Raw genomic sequence first — 17,740 nt, 5'->3', positions numbered from 1 at the left:
CCTTACAGAATAAATCACTCAGGTCAAATAATCATCATGATGAAACTGAGTTCCTGAGCTCAGACCTGCTGATTTTCTTCTAATAGCGTTTTATTCCTCACAAATGAAAAGCATGCTTTTGTATTATTTCTGCACTGGTGTATCAAATGAGATTCAGTATTGACTTTGGAATCCAAAATATTCTCAGCAGACTAGAGGTATGAGTCTGTTCTTCAAAAAAAAAGAAAGACCACATCGTGCGATCAAACGCTGCCGTTACGTCGAGGAAAAGTCACCGTGTTTGAAGAATTCACTTTCAACTGCCCAAAAGCACCGCGTGAGCTTCATCACCTTCTTTGAACTCAGTGATTTAATTAAACAATTATTCAGGTTCATCTGGGAATGAAATATGATGGGCAAATATTGAGCTGTCTGAAATATTCACGATCTGGTAACCACAGAACACGATATCTGCGTTTCGGCTCTATCAGAGGATCTGATTACAGCTAAAAAAATTTTAAAGGGTTTGACATTAAATCCAGGAATGATGAGAAAGTGAAATGTTACTGAAACATTTTATTTTTGTCAGTATTAAACAAATAATGTGGGCTGAACCCCAAGTGGCAAAACATGAAGCTTTTAATGGTCTTAAAAACAAACAAATGATTGGTCAGGAAATGAGCAATAATGGAACAAATGCACTCCTGAGACATCCTGTGTCTCCATTTTCAATTTTTTTTTATTTTTAGTGAACTTTTGTTTGGTCATTTTTTTGTGATTTTTAGGGAAATTCACTTCCACAGGCTGCAAAGCTCAAATATTATTTGAAGTACAATTGAACACACATCAGACTTAATATTTTAACTACTTAAAAAAAAAGGTAAAAAAGTTAACGTACTTTTATCCACATCATACAATATTGAACAATATTAAATATTTTACCCACAAGGCACTGGACTTTTGATCAGAAGTGATTTTGAGTTCAAATCCCAGAACCCTCAAGCTGCCCCCTGCTGGGCCTTTGATTAAAGCCCTTTACCCCTTACCTACTTAGAGGTATAAATGCGATTGTTGTAAATCATTCTGGATAATTACTGAATTCTTGTTAATTTCATGACCTATCACTTGATACCTAATCATTAAAAGTGCAATAGTTTCAAATGCTATACATGTATATATATATATATATATATATATATATATATATATATATATATATATATATATATATATATATATATATATGGTTTGTCAAACTATTAAGCTTCAGAAATGATCAGTGATGGTAAGATTCAGCGATTCGCATCAGTGCATCGGCATAAAAGTTTACGATGTGAAGCATCGTTTACATCGATTTAAAAAAGTGTGAAATAAAAAATAATTTATTTCTATATAATTAGTAGATGCGCTTTACTTTTATTATTTAGAAAGTGACCAATAATTTGTGAGCAATATTTGATAAGTAGATTGTTTTCTCATCGCTAATCCGTTTCTCGATCGTGTTCTCTCTGAGAGCGTTAGAATACAGATTAACATGGCAGAGGTAGAGCTGTAACTTCCTGCATACACAATAGGAAAAGAACGTCTGGTTTGATTTCATCTTTTTTATTTTATTTTATTTAATTTTTTTGCACTACAAAGACCTGTTTGTGAAAGGGTCATGGGTTAGAAGTCAGATTGTCGCTGTCTGTCTGAACCAAAAAAAAATGTAAGTGAACTATTTGTACCATACTGAATTGCAGAGCTTAATTTTTTTTTTCCATCGCATTGTGTTGAATCAAATAAAAATTCACCGCACTGCATCGTAATGGGGTGAATCGTATCGTATTATTGTAGCATATTATTGTATGTGCTGTGCTGCGTCTCTACTAATAATGAAGCTGTTGTGATTAACTCCTTGATTTCTCATTTGAACACTTTCTTCTCCAGTCTGTGAAAATCATCTCGACTCGTTCATCAAAATCTGATCTAGCATTCAGAAAAAAAAAACATTTCTTTAAGTGTCTGTTTACGTCTTTATTGATCTGCGTGTATAATTATAAAGTGATATGGGAAAAGCGGATGTTTGCCTCTTTTCATTGTAACATGAGAACCCTCATGTTCCTGTATATAGTGTTTCTAGTGAGCAGATTATATTATACTGTACAGTCTCTCTTTCTCTCTCTCGTTCTCTCTCTGGAGATTTCCCCGAGAGCCAGAGTTGGGTGCTTGATTCGGGGCTTAAACCTCATGCTTAATACTGTGTGCTATTGGATTTCATACACTCCTGATAAGCTTCTGTTTAATGGAAATTGAAAACTTGTCTATCAGCGAAAAGTCTTTACTTAATGAAGGTCGGCTTAATTTCCTGCAGTATGTACAGAGCTTATGTGTTTCTTATCTGGATTTCTGACCAAATACTCATAAGACCAAATGTCCCAGCTACTCAAAACACTGTATCAGGGATTTATTCTGTGTGAATTAACAGAAACATGATCCTCCTCCTCCTCCTTCTCCTCCTTCTCCCCATCCTCCTCCTCCTCCTCCTTCCCCCTCTCCTCCTCATCCTCCTCATCCTTCTCCTCCTCCTCCTCCACCTACCTCTTATTGAGTAGAATTGAAGTAAAAGAAAAATTATTTATACCAGAACTTTCATTGCAAGTTAAAATCAATCAGCAACAGGGTGAAAAAACTCTAGTTACTTTTATCAATTTATGGTTACCTTTAAGATTTTCTGGTATTTTTTGCTGTATTTTACATTAAATCAGCTATAATTTTTCCCATTTTTTCTTCTCTTATAAAGTTAATAATGATGATAATAATAACATTAATAATAATAATAATAATAATAATAATAATAGAATAACAATAATAATATAATACAATAATAATAATTATTATGTAATAATAATTATTATAATAATATTATTTTGTTATTATTATATCATTATATTAATAAATCTCTAGCACTATCTTCTTTTTTTATTTTCAGGGCTCGAGGTTAACAGGAGGCTTCTGGAAATAAAGTAGCAGTCTATTATGAAGTGATGAAGCCTACGCAGTGCATTTTGAGCTCGTGGCAGGATGACGTAGGGTCGTTCAAAAGTGCGCTGTTAAAAAGGCTTTAAAGAAAAAAATATATAAATGTCAGAGACAACAAGAGAGTTCACCGAGGATAAACCAAGATTTGAAAGTATATGCTCCAGTACCAGTCAGTCATCTGAGATCCTTTCAGGATGTTTATACACTGAGCTGCCTGATTACTAATCAGCTTTTGGGGATTGATGAACAGGGCAGGTTCTTTTTGTAATTATTCTTTCTAATTTGTGAAGCGTTTGAGTCGAGGCTGCTCATGTATACACTGTAATGATTTGACCCTCGGCGGTTTCTCTGTGGAAGAGCGTTTTAAGGAGACGTACAGTCTGCTAAGAAGACCTCAATATCCGCTTCCTGTAGCACTGTGAAACCTGAAACAGGAAGTAAAAGGAAGGAAGTTTGACAAATCGTGTCATTTGATGTTGACCATGAGAGTGGATCACTTTCATAAAGCAAAATCTAGACCTCAGTTCCAGGTGGAATAATGACCCAAAAACAGCTTTTACACTTCCTCAGACATGTTGAACTCCTGGTGCATGCAGCGTCAGGCAGGAAGATAAAGAGAGAGAGAGAGAGAGAGAGAGAGAGAGAGAGAGAGAGAGAGAGAGCGAGAGAGAGAGAGAGAGAGAGAGAGAGCGAGAGAGAGATAGGCCTAATGCTTAAAGAATTATTTTTAAAGCTTCAGCGTGGAACCACTACAGTGGTGCTACAGTTGGAATAATCTGAGAGCCCTGCATAGATAAATAGATAGGAAGGTAGGTAGGTAGGTAGGTAGGTAGATAGGTAGGTAGGTAGGTCTCTCTCTCTCTCTCTCTCTCTCTCTCTCTCTCTCTCTCTCTCTCTCTCTCTCTCTCTCTCTCTCTCTCTCTTTTCTGTCAGTTATAGACCGAACCAGTTATAAGCTCTTGCATAAGAAAAAGGGCAAATAGCACTTTTTCCATTGTCAACTAAAATTAGAGAGAAAATGGGAGAAACTGTATGAGATTTTGTATTAGAGAAAAGCATTAAATTCTGATTTCTACACATCAGTGCTTCAGAGTTCTCCTTCTTGAGGCTCTTGAGACTGGAGGACTGCAGCAAACACGAGCTTCTAAAAAGCTCTCGTCAGCCAAGTGTTTTTTACTTTACAAAACAAATCTTTCTATTTATTGACATCTACCAGTTGTAGAAGTGTTTCACCCCGTGGCTGCTTTGCCCCTCTGTGGTGTTGTGTTTTTTTTTATCTTTCCTGCACAAGAGATCAGCTTGGATTTAGCACGTGTTCTGCGTTGCCTTTTATCTAAAGGGCAGATGGGTGAAATCCTGGTTGATCTGTACTGGTTAAAGCCACGTCCCTCCTCGTCTTCTTCTTCCCCTCAGCGAAAGCTTTAATGGGAATGTTGTGTTAAATTGGCATTATGAAGACACAGTGCATGCATGCACTATTTATATTCACTGCTCTACCAGGGGCAGATGCACATGCTGTGATTTTCCATTTCTGATTGCATTTGTCTGTTGAAACAAAACCCAAGAAATAGAATGACATGCCTAAAATGGCTTTCTCTATTAGCTTAGCATTCATTCTGGTTTTTCTTTTCTTTTTTTTTCTTTTTTTGAGGATAAAACTGGAAAACCCTGGGTCAAGCTGTCAAATCTTTCTTCTGGTTTCTGCGTGCTGATCAGCACCTTTAAAAGAAGGTGCTTTTTTTTCGAAGCATCTTTTATTTAACACGTCCTCCAGCTCGGCTCATCAGGAACCGCATTCTTGACGCGAATCGAATCGCCATTAGACTCAAAATGTACATCAAAGCCACTGCCCGATAATCATTTAATCACAGATGACCCAAATGGACTCATTTGTACTCGAAGAACTTTACATGGCCTCAAGCTCCATGTGGAGAAGTACTTCCTTCTTAGTTCTCCTCTGCTCTTGCATGACAATATTAACTCTCTGAATAATAAACCTGCTGGGAATCTTCCTGCTTCATCGCTACAGGAGGCTGACCTTTATCCCAGTTCATATTAGAGAATGTTGATGTGGGCTTCCTGGATCTCAGATGACCTCTCATGCTTAACATCTGCTGCGTTTTTCATTACAAGCAGCACAACCTGACAGGGTTTATTTTTTTACCCTCTGACTGCTTTACGACAGCAATAAAAACCAAGTCCAATGCATATTCATGATCCATTATAGCTGTGCTTCTCTTAAAGTTTTTCTAGGATTTGTGAATCTATTTATCACATTATAACTAAGTCATAAGTCAGGATTTATAACGCATTTATAAATAAAATGAATTCATACTTCATTGTAAGCATGACCTTCATACAATGTTAAGATGATTCCTTGTTAGTGGGTTATACTGTATATGATCCCCTCATAAAATGCCCCATAAACTTCCAATAATATGCTATAAATAAATACACTATATGTGCAAAAAAGGCTTGTGGACACTTGACCATAAAATTGTTGCTCCTTTTTGAACACCCCATCCCATGTTCAGTCTCCATTTGCTGTTATAATAACTTTCACTCTTCTGGGAAGAAGTTCCACTAGATTTTGTGAAGATTTATGGAGATTTATTTCGCTACAGGGAAGTTAGAAAACCAGGTACTGATGTAGGTTAGGTGAGCAGACCTGGGGTGAAGTAAGTCTTCCAATTCATCCCAAAGGTGTTTAACAGGGTTGAGGTCAGAGCTCTAGAGAAAGTCTTAAGATCTTAAGATCTTTTGCATACTTTCAACGCATTTAATGCATATCTTCATGGATCTGGTTTTGTGCACAGGGGCATTGTTATGCTGGGACAGAATGTAGACCTGGGATCTAGTAAACCTGGGACCTGGGAAAATGTAATTTATAGCAATATATTAATTTAATTAATGCATGCATATGATATAACTCATAATGCAATGTTTACAACACTTCAAGTCCATAGAACATTTACAAATGTTTTAAACCTTACAAATTATGTCATGAGCCCTACTTATAATGCATCTTATTAACAATATATAGTGCATAATAGAGCTGTACGTGATCTATAAGTATAATGCATTTTTACAAATCATTTTAACAGCAGTGTGGAATCCTTCATGAATGCATTCCAAAATGATTACATTTTTAATGGTGTCTTGCATAATTATGCAAAATAATTATACAAAATATTCATGTTACTGGATTATAAGGTACGAAGCAATTACTCATAGCACATGGTGGGCTTTATGACCAGTTTATTTGCAAAATGCTCATGATAAATCATTATACACAGAATTCTAAACGCAGTGATGATGATTTATGAATATAAGCTTTATAGAAAGTGTTTTGCGCGCTGCGATGCTGTCGTTTGCATATTCGGTGCCGTCTCGAGCAGACGCCGCGGCAGCGATGGGAGCTCTGAACTTGGAGAAGCGGCAGAGATGTTTGCAGAGGAGCTCGTTTAAGCGATGGATGAGTGATCACACAACAGCTGGAAAGCTTGTCAGAGTCTCTTTCACAGATGTTAATTGCGTTTTCGTGTGTTTCAGTTTTTTGTCGTGTCGTGTTCACATGGTGAAAAAACTAAGGACAAATTTCCATGTGCAGAAAATGTTCATTTTATTAATAATACAAAATATAAAGATTTGGGATCATTTCTGCAGCAAAATTTGATCTAAATGTAGAGTTTGTAGGGCTCATAATACCATTACATTAAAATAAAGATAATAAAAGAATGATGATGTCCAATATGTGCTCAGAATCAGATAGATATATATATAGAGAGAGAAATAGATACTGTAGATAGATAGAACTTTAGTAATTGCAAAGTACAGATACAGCAATGAAATGCAGTTCATTTACCAGAAGTGCAAATATTAACATTGTGCAGCGTGATATATAAAGATTTGTTCAACAAATAAATAAATAGGCTTTAACAAAGAGTATTCACAGGAGCTGTTAAGCAAATATATATAACTTAGATATATTTTAGAGTATCAATGTGCAGCTTGTATAGTTACTGTCCTCTGAAAATAACTAAACTTACAGCCATTATTGTCTAAATAACTGGCAACAAAAGTAAATACACCCTAAGTGATAACAGCTGTACGTCATGTAAACATGTAAACCCACATCCTCTTCAGCATGTTCATGTTTTTGTCTGCTTGTCAGAACCATACAAATGTGTGTATCTTGTATCTTGTAAAATGTGGTGCTTTGAGTCCAATTCTCTCATACTGACCACTGGAGCTTCAACATGGACCTCATGGTAAATAATCTCTGAGGATTTAAGAATTAGAATTGTTGCTCTTCACGAAGATGCCGAGGCTGTAAGAAGATCAGTAACATCCTGAAACTGAGTTACAATACAGCGGTCAGGGTCATACAGAGGTTTTCCAAGACGGGTTCCCCTGGGAACAGACCTCACAAGGGTCCATCAAAGAAGTCGATTTGTCGTGCTGTGCATAAGGTGCAAAATCTGCTAGAAAAAACGTGAGTGCTGCAGCATTGCTTAAGAGGTTGAAGAAGCGGAAGGTTGTTTTGTAGGCCGTCCTCCCAAAAGGAGCCTCTTCTGAAGCTGCTCAGAAGAAAGCCCACAAACAGTTTGCTGAAGAAAACCTGTCCAATATCATGAATTACTGGAACCATGTCCAGTGGTCTGATAAGACTTGTTTGGCTCAGATGGTGTCCAGCATGCATGCCAATGTCCTGATGAGGAGCACCAAGAAAATTGTGTCCCAGCAACAACCTGTGCTAGATAACAGTGGTTCACTTAAGGTGTACTTACTTTTGTTGCCAGTCAATTAGACAATTATGGCTGTATGTTGAGTTTTCAGTGGACAGTAAATCTGTACTGCTATACAAGCTGCACATTGACTACTCTAAAGTATGTCCAAGTTTCATTTTTACAGTATTATCCCTTCAGAACATTATACTACAACGATTGCTGAAATGTAAACACGCTGTGGAGTTGTGGCAGTGTTCAGGATGCTACATAACACATTCATATAGTAACTAACTTAAGCCTGCATAGACAGATCAAATGAAGACTTTGTTTGATGCTGGAATAATGCAGCATTTTCTAAAGGGTTAGAAAAGAACGGCATTTCTAGGGCTACGTAACGCCTACATAAGCTCTTTGTGGTAACTCTTCTGAAGCTACCTAAATGTTTGTACAGCCCTATTTCAACAAGGATTAGCTAGTTTTGTCAATTTCAATGTCAAGTTAATACAGCAGATTGTCTGATACAACATTGCAGTATTTTGCTTTCCAGGCAGGATTACTGTGCATTAGAGCTTCTTGGCACCTGATATTAGAGTTCCAGATGGAATATGTATTTCTGTACCTCTAAATATGTACCTTTTCATTAAAATGAAACACAAAGTATATATACCACCTGGAATAACCCTGTTGTAAGAGTGGCATAAGTTTGCCATAAACATTGTGTCATAAAGCTTTCTTGTTTCAACAGTTGCATTTTGTGTCAGCCTATGAGCTGTTGAAATAAAGCTTAGTTATTATAAAGGGATGAATTAGGTGTCATGTAGCTCTCTGAACAGCACCCATAAAAAGGTGACATAAGCAGACTATGACATCTGAGACCTATTGGAATAAGGCTTAATCAACACTGGCATAAATATGTATGGTGCCATGGAGCCCAATGAACAGTACCTATAAGTAAAGAGACATAAGCAGTACTTAAGACAGCTGGGAACTTTTGGAATATGACTTAGTTTTTATAAAGGGATTTAGTCATGTAGCTCCATGAACAGCACCTACAAGTATGTGGCATAAACCTTCTTCATAAAAGTTGACATCTGTTGGAATAAGGATTTATTAATGTTTTTGTGTTGTTAGTTTTAATAAAGGTCTTGTGTAGCGGTTATGCAGTCCTATGAATACCAGTCGTATACCAGTCGTTTCATTACGATGTCTTAATCTGCAGTTTTGTAGATTTTTTAATTAGAAATACCCTGGAAAAGTTATGTGGGAAAAAATCCTAGCTTGCTATGAGTAAGCTGTTCAAATGCTGAGGGCTTTAATCTTTTCATCATCTTAGGCTGAGAAGTATTAATATCACTCATAAATCTAATACACTCTGCCTGAGGTTTGAGACGATCTGTTTTTCTTTGCCAAACTGGAGCTGGAAGTTAATAAGCGTTCATATCCTCCTTTATGGGCTTTCTCTATAGCTGATCATTAAGCCATGCTAATTTGTAGGAAATATAATGGCAGTATAATGATAGTTCAGAACATTTTCTTCTTTTGTGATTTGATTTAGAATTATTTCTAGAAAGAGTGAGAGAAAGTAAGGATTTAAAGAAGCACTGTAATGGAAGTTTAAAATGAAATCATATCAGAAGGTGCTAATTTAATCAAGGGATTAGCATAAACACGGCATAAACAATCAAGAGAATTACAAGGTTCAAAACTTACACAGCTGTAACATTAGGCAAGACTTTGCAATATATAATGTTTTTTGACGCAGTAAATTGAAAAGGGTCCATTGGAAGTCTTTCCAGAGCCACAACCTCTACTGATGTGGAGGAGTGAAGTGTCCTAAATTTTTACCATACTTTTTGTACTTCTTCTTTTGGTTGCTCCCATTAGGGGATGCCACAGCAGACCAACCTTATTTCCACCATTATTTCAAACCATCCACCTGCACATCTTCCCTCACCACTTTCATAAACCTCCTCTTTGGTCTTTCTCCTGTTTTTCTTCTGCCTGGTGGCTCCATCCTCAGCATTCTTCTGCATGTGACCAAATCATCTTAACACACCTCTCTCAGTTTGTTACCTGCTTTATCTTTGTTAGGATTGCAGTAGGTCTTACAATGAATACAAAGAAATACAATGAATCAACTGGATACAAAGAAATACAATGTGTCAACTGGATAGTTTGGCAGTCTATTACAAAGCACTGTACACACATAAGGCAGATCATTCACACCTAAGGCAGAAATTATAGTATAACCACTCAATAGATGCCATGTTTTTGTGAGGTTGGAAGAAAATGGAGAACCTAAAGGAGACCAAGGCTATGAAAAGAACGTTCAAGTGATTAAACAACCAGGGAGGTGTGAGGTGGCAACGCTGCTAGGTAAATACTGTCTTTCTAGGCCATATGTCTAGGTCTAGATTCTGACAGCTCATATGTCTTACAAAGCCAGAGCTGTGATTATCATTCCATCATTATCTTTTAACCAAATTCTCTCTGTCCAAACTTCCTGCAGCTAGCTGAAGGTAACAATGGTTTTCTTCCTGAACACCAGAACTCGGGCATGTCAGAGCGAGTTTCCTGTTAAAATAGTAAGCGAGAAACTTTCCTGTTCCCAAGCTGTCAGATACAACTGTCTACATGCCATACAGTCCACTCCAAAAACCCTTGTCAAGCAGTGCAGCAATGTCATTCAGAATTTTCTCCTCACCTGACAGACAACAGGACAATCTAGAGATGAGCAATAGTCAGGCATCAACCCCAGATTTGTTAAGGAATAAGGGCAATTTCCTTTAAGCTCCAGGTTTAGCAAAAGTACTACCCATGCTCATCCCAAACCCTATTAAAGAAGTCAATGAAAGTGTGGTGAGCCAACCACAGAAAGCCCAAACTAAAATGATTGCAAAAAATTTTTTGGTGTAGACTCAGTATTTACATTTCCATGGCTGTGCTCAGCACCAACATAAACAGTTGTCTCTTGACACCAGAAACACACTGAGGGTAATTGTTGAAAAGCTTGACAGCTCCTCCGAAGCCCATTCTCAGTCATAGACCCATGAGACCCCTTGTCAAGCAGCCCACTCACTGCTAAGCAGGATCTTCAGGAAGCCAGTGTACTTGATATGCCAATGGAAAAGTGGCAAGCAACAAAACAGGACTGAAAAGAAACAAACAAAAATATAAAATAGCAGTTCTGGCTTCTGTGCAAGCTCAGGGTTTGATTCCAGTCTTCAATTACAGCGGCTGCTGCACCTGTGAAGTCTGTACACTCTCAAGGTGGTGGGTTTCTTCACGTTTTTGCGGACCACTGGTTTTCTGTTGCTTTCAGTAATCGCTGTCTGATACTCTTCCGGTCACACAGTGGGAGAGGCCAGAGACTTGAAAGAAAAGAAATCCGTTTGTTGTCAGTGAAACGGTTTTGTGAAGCTTGGCTTGGCTCTGGCTTGCTCTAGCAGAGATTAGCTGCAGGAAAGCTAACACAATTCGCAGAGCTATTAAACTCCCAGTGAAGCTCCGAATGCAACGGAAAGGATGTCAGAACATCTCTTGGATCCTTAATGCCAGATTTCACGTTGAGGCATGGATCCGTTTGGGATAAAACCGGAGAAAGTGTTTCTGAGACTTTGAACAAGTCTGATTGCACTGTTGTAAAAGGTTTATGTGTTGCTTCAATGTCACAGAAACGTCTTACTGACATCAGGGAAATTATTCTCATCTGCATTGTTGTGATGTATCCTAAATGCATTGAGAAAGCATCTAAAGAATATTTTTTAAAGGCAACGTTTATAACCCAAAGAAAATGTTAGCACTTGCAGCACAGTGCTGCTGAAATGGCTGAAGGTAAAAGGTAAAATCTTTATTGTTGAAAAATCTTTGCAATGTTTTAAACCATTAGTCAACAAGCTCTTTCTTTTTGTTTAAACTTTTTGCCCGAAACAAGATTCTTTGATGATTCTTTATTGTATATAGCTATTCTACAGGTATATTCTACCATACACTAAAAATCACTCATGTTTAAATCAAGATAAAGATCTGTAGGATCAGGAATATAAACAAGGACTACATTTGCCACAAGTTACTGCACCTCAATGTACTATATCATGTGACATTTATTGGCACACTGTTGCATATATATTTCCCATGTTCTACATTCAGGTGTGTTTTTGTTACTTCGTCCATTGTTTTGTGTTTTCTCAGGTCATGCTTTATGTTTTCCTTTCCTGAATAAAGAATCTATAGTTCATTCACATCAAACCAAAACAGCAGAAATAATGACTCATATAATGAATCATTATATATATATATATATATATATATATATATATATATATATATATATATATATATATATATATATATATATATGAATCAGATAAATGTAGAAATGTCTGCCTATAAGTAAACATGAATATGTTGTGCGCAAATGCAAAACAAACACACAATAAAAGTTTTGTAGCCATGTTGCTAACATGGGCTGAGCAAATACAACTGAAAGACCTCCTGCTGTCACTGTGCTGCAAATAAAGCTAATGATTTGGCTAGCTGGTTAAAAAAACCACACAAGATTGTCTAGAATGTGAACATTTTCCTCAGATATGTTGGTAAATGACTAAGAAAAGACTCTGTGTAGCTGAAATTATACTGTACTTACACTTAGCATTAACACCTGAGCTTTTTTGTTATATTAATTGAAACATCCACATCTGAATGAAATCCGCAGAAAAATGTCAAAGTATTAAACACTGCTAAAACAAAGACATTTATAAGGAAATTTGGAACGGTAGATCATCTGGATAGAGCATGCACATATAATTCTGTGTTTGCTCTTTCTGACAAGCCCTTTTGCCTTTATTTTCCTGCCTTCGAGTTTGATAGTCAGTGATTATTATTGGCTTGCTAAACCTTGCACAGGGACGAGAGCTCATAAATACGGGCTGCTGATTTGATATTTCAACCTGCTATTTGTAACATTTGTGAAGCCATGTGCTTCCTCATAAAGCCAGAACAGTGGGGTTGTACCCCGGCGGTAATGAGGCATGGAATCAGACCAGGAGGAGGAAGGGGGAAGTGTTAGCACTATGTGGAAAGAATGTTGTGTAATTATTTTTTCGCAGTTGCTCTTCATTTTTACTGGGTGCCAGATGATGAAAAGGCCAGCGAATATGTTAAGAAATCTGTGATTTAAAAATATAGGATATATATGATATAATTGTAAGTGGTCTAGATTTCTGTTTTAATGACATTTAAATTGTATTATCACAGGTCTTCAACCGAGGTTTTGCAGGGGTACTGCAGGGGGTCCGCTAATTAATGTTGAATCACAAACATTTTTTTGTTTAAAAAAATAAACATTGGTTAAACACATCAATGATAAAATATTTAATAAAAAAATATATATATAATTATTACATTACAGTTCTATTAAACGTAAAGCTGATGTTCATGTAAATGTATAACTTTTTTCACCTGACAGTAAAAGGAAAATGTATGAAACTGCAAATCTATTAAAATAAAAGACAACTGTTAACAACTTAATAAATTGTGATTTTAATTGCAAAATATAGGTTTATGATGCATAAATCTTTTTGAACTGTTTAAAAATATATGGAAATATCCAGACGATGATGCATGTACAACAACAACATAGTTCTAATTGTCTATTGTCTATTATATATTTAATTAAACGTAATATGATTCGTTTCTATTAATATTAGTGCTTATGTTTGACACATTTTATATCAGCGCGTCTCTGCCTGTCTGTCTCTATTGCCCTGGTATTATTAATTATATTACTTTACTTTAACTTGTTAATGTTGCAAACAAATAAATAAATAAATAATAATAATAATTTAATAATCATTCAGGAGTCTCCAACCTTTTGTCAAACATAGACCAGATTCAGTCTCTCCAATACGAGCCTGGAAATATCACACAGACACCACGATGTGTATGAAAGATATCCAGTTTATTGGCAGAGAGGATTCATATATAGACCTCTGTGACAACTATCAGACCACTGAGTTACATTTCAGTACATGACAAACAAGAACAATGTTGAAGGTTGTACTGTTCTAATACTCTTCTTGGTACAATCATCAAGCATCTATCATGAAGACAGTTACAGCATGACAATATGCAAGAGGGAAAAGAAGTCACACAAACTAGAATAACTGAGTAAGTGATTTTGGATATTACATAACAAATACTTGAATATATAGTTAAGGAAAAGCCTTTACATTTTTTTTTTTCTCAAATACACTTTTTTTAATAAATATATAATATTCTGCTCTTTGTCTGATTTTGGCTCCAGTGTGCTGGAACAGCTTTTAATACTTTTAATATAAACCTTATATAAAAAAAATCAGCATCACCTGACATTAACCGTCCATGAACGCAATCTATATGAAATCTGAGGTCTGCTGGGATTAGCCATTATAAATATTTGTTTGTGTTTACGGTTATTATGTAGTCTTTATGATGTTGTGCTACAAACCCAGAACACTGTAACTACAGAAATCAGTTCTTTTGTTAATCCAGTATAAACTGTAGCTGTATAAAAACTGCCTTGATGATTTTTAATTGTCAGATAAAGCAGAGAGAAAAAAAAAACACAAACTCTTTCACTTTCAGTAAACTTTCAGCAGGTTATAAGGCTCACTCTCATGTTTTGAAAAGTTTCACACTGAATAGCAAAAACCTGCTTTTAATTTAGTTATTTTTGTCTAATTTAAACTATGCATCTCCAACCTTTCTTTTTCCTGACCGTGATGAAAAACGTAACTCAAAAGAAGCTGTGTTAATAAAACAAAGTGGAATGTGGGTGTCTTAGCGACGCTCCTTTATATTCTCGGCGCAGTCGCCTAATGCGAACGCTGAGCGAGTAATGGGCTGAAATTAGTCACACTTTAATTATAGCTCATTACCTGATGCTGTGGAAGACTGGCGGCCAAAAATGCACCTGAAATTCTGATTGCAGAACGAAATCTCGGAGAGCAGAGGACACGATTGGGGGGGATGGAGAAGAACTATAATTGCTACGAGGGATTTGTATGATGACAAGCTAATCTTTTTCTATTCTAACATTCTGTTCTCTGATTAAAGAGTCTATAGGGTTAGTTTTACACCTGCAGCCAACCTAGCCAATAGAGCCTGATGATTCGTATCTTACCTGGGACTCTATGGAGGCTGATCTATTACAATTATCAAGAGCCTAAAACCTTATGATAATTGTAATAGATATCAATCAGTGTTTGACTAATTGATATAATTATATTAATGGATCAGTGTGCTGAGAGTCACATTCGAGTCTTTTCACATAAACTAAGTTGATTAAGTAAAGAATCTTGTGACAAAGATGATAATAGGAATATTATAGCCATAATAATTCATAGTACTTTGGATACTTAACTACATTTAAAGGCAAAATCTTTTGTACTTTAGAGGACATGGGGGGGTATGGAGACGGATGATCCACTGTGGCAACACCTAATTGGGGAAGCTGAAAGAAGAAGACTTAAGTTTAAAAGGACACTTTTACTTTTACTGTCATATTTTAGTGATTGTAGCTATACTTTTACTCAATTACATGGTTTGTGTACTTTATCCACCACTGCTTTTGAAAGAAGACTTTATACTGGTTTTTAATGATTTATTAAGTTAATGCAGCCATAAAAAAAAAAAAGATGCCATTAGTTGCCATTGCAAAGGTACAGCAGGTCCAGGAAGAAATATAACAGAAACTTAAGTGAATTAAATGTCACTCTTTTCAGGTGTTATGTCCACTTTACAACAGACAAAGTGCTCTTTATGACACCAACACCTGTCTGATATGGTTTATGTAGGTTCTTGTGAAGGGCTTATGTTATGGCACCTTATGAAGCAGTGTGTTACTGTTATAGTAAATGAACAGAAAGAAGAATTGTGGAAAAAGTTGATGCCATTGTGTTAATAATTGTGTATTATTTATACTCACTTCCATCAAGATATCCAAATGTAAATAGTGTTTATGTGGTGTAAATATTGTTAATATAGCAGATAATTGTAATGACTGTAAGAAACTGGGTTAAACTCAGATGCTTCTTTTTGGTTCGTTTCTCCTCAGGTCCCTGGGGACGGTGTATGGGCAGTGAGTGTGGTCCGGGTGGCAGTCAAAGCCGGGCCGTGTGGTGTGCGCATGTGGAGGGCTGGACCACGCTTCCCACCAACTGCCAACAGTCGTCACGCCCGGCCAACCAGCAGAGCTGCTTCCGTGTCTGCGACTGGCACCGCGAGCTGTACGATTGGCAGCTTGGCTCGTGGAATCAGTGCTTGCCTGTAGCCCAGCACTCAGGAGGCAGCGGGCACTGTTTACATGCGGAGGCGGGAATCCAGACGCGGGAGGTGAGGTGCTTGCTGAGAGCGAATGGTTCTCCAGGAGACGACTCCATCTGCGAGTACTTCGAGCCGAGGCCACGTCTGGAACAGGCCTGTCTGATTCCATGCCCGAGGGACTGTGTGGTGTCACAGTTCAGCCCGTGGACCTCCTGCTCCAAGACGTGTGGTCTGGGTCTGCAGAACCGCGCCCGGTCTGTCCTGGCACCACCGCTGTTCGGAGGCTTACCTTGTCCCAACCTAACAGAGTTCCGGACATGCTCACCGAGGCACTGTGAGGGCAGGGAGATGGTTTTTAACTTGCGCTTGGGCTCCTGGAGTGAGTGCCGTTTTCATCCTGAAACACCTGCAGCGTCATCAACTTCCGTTTCCCCACCTCGTGTTACACGTCAAACTCGACGCAGGAAAGGTAAAGAAAGGCTGGGAGGAAGGGATCCAGAGACACGAGAGCTCATCAAGAGCAAACGGAACCGCAACAAAATGAATCGGCAGGAGAGCAGCTTGTGGGGCATCGAGGTGGGATACCAGGCACGGCAGGTCATCTGTGTACACCGCAATGGCAGCACCGTGCCTCTTAGGTACATCTAACAAACATAATCTCACTTTTAATCAATTACATTTACATTTATGGCATTTGGCAGAGGCCCCTTTATCCATCGAGACTTACAAGGTACTTTAAAGTATTTATAAATACTATGAGAATTATCAGAAGTGCTCATTTGAAAACCGCTCAAAGGTCCAAGTCTTAAGATTCCTAGTGACTTAACTGGATGTTCATTTCACCACTGAGCTGCCAGGTTGGAGGGAGTGTGGTGCAGTGAAGAGTGAGATAAGTAGATGGTAGATGGGTTCTGGCCTGTTTTAAGCTTTGTAGGTGAGCATAAGTGTTTCTGACATGGGCAGCTACAGGAAGCTGTACATATTCCAAATTGAGTTTCATCAAGGACACATTTTATATACATTTTATACGCCTTTATTTTCCGCCGGAGAGTAGAGGTCATCCGAATGAATCGGTTTTGCCAATTAATCGGCAGCAATAGTTGATTTGTGGAATTATCGACAAAAATCCATCCGGTATCCAATTTAAACGGTTGATTAACCAGTTATCGGTAAGTACAGTCCGACAAATCTATCAGTATCAGTAAAATACACTATCGGTCGACCTCTACTGGAGATACCAAGTGACAGAAATCGCTTCAACCAGAATGCTATAGCTGATACAGAGGCGGCCATTTTGGACCACAGTAATAATCAATTTAGTTTAGATTTATATTTACAGCATTTGGCAAAACAGACTTACAATTATTGAGGGTTAAATCCTTTGCTCAAGAGCTCAGCATTGGCAGCTTGGTGGTGCTGGAATTTGAACCCATGACCTTGTGATCAGAAGTGCCACATCTTATCCATTGAGCTAATATATACATGTAGCCCACAATTTACGATGGAGATATTTATTGTACATATTATTTATTGTACAAAATATTGTAAAGACATGGCCAAGCCCACCCAGGAGTCTTAAAGAATTGTGATCAGTATGGGGGAGTATACTGTAATTGGTTCATAATTTAACACATTAAATGTCTCACAAAGGCTGGAGATGCGTACATCCTGGCAGCGTCCCAACACCAGACAGGGTGTTTGTGTCA

At 37.5% G+C, this 17,740-nt stretch overlaps 1 protein-coding gene across 2 annotated transcripts in view; it reads left to right on the top strand.

Moving 5' to 3' along the window:
• The window catches only part of thsd7ab (thrombospondin, type I, domain containing 7Ab), a 101,009-nt gene that overhangs the window by 28,767 nt on the left and 54,502 nt on the right, over window positions 1-17,740 (top strand). For both annotated transcript variants that reach the window (XM_083530407.1, XM_083530406.1), the window contains exon 2: window positions 15,826-16,672. In XM_083530407.1, the coding sequence (XP_083386533.1) occupies window positions 15,826-16,672 (847 nt within the window). The remainder of the gene's footprint in view (window positions 1-15,825; window positions 16,673-17,740) is intronic.

Source organism: Silurus aristotelis, assembly GCF_946808225.1.
Source record: "Silurus aristotelis genome assembly, chromosome: 25".
NCBI lineage: Eukaryota > Metazoa > Chordata > Actinopteri > Siluriformes > Siluridae > Silurus > Silurus aristotelis.
The sequence above is the reverse complement of the archived record's forward strand: the minus strand, read 5'-3'. Positions and strand labels throughout refer to the sequence as shown.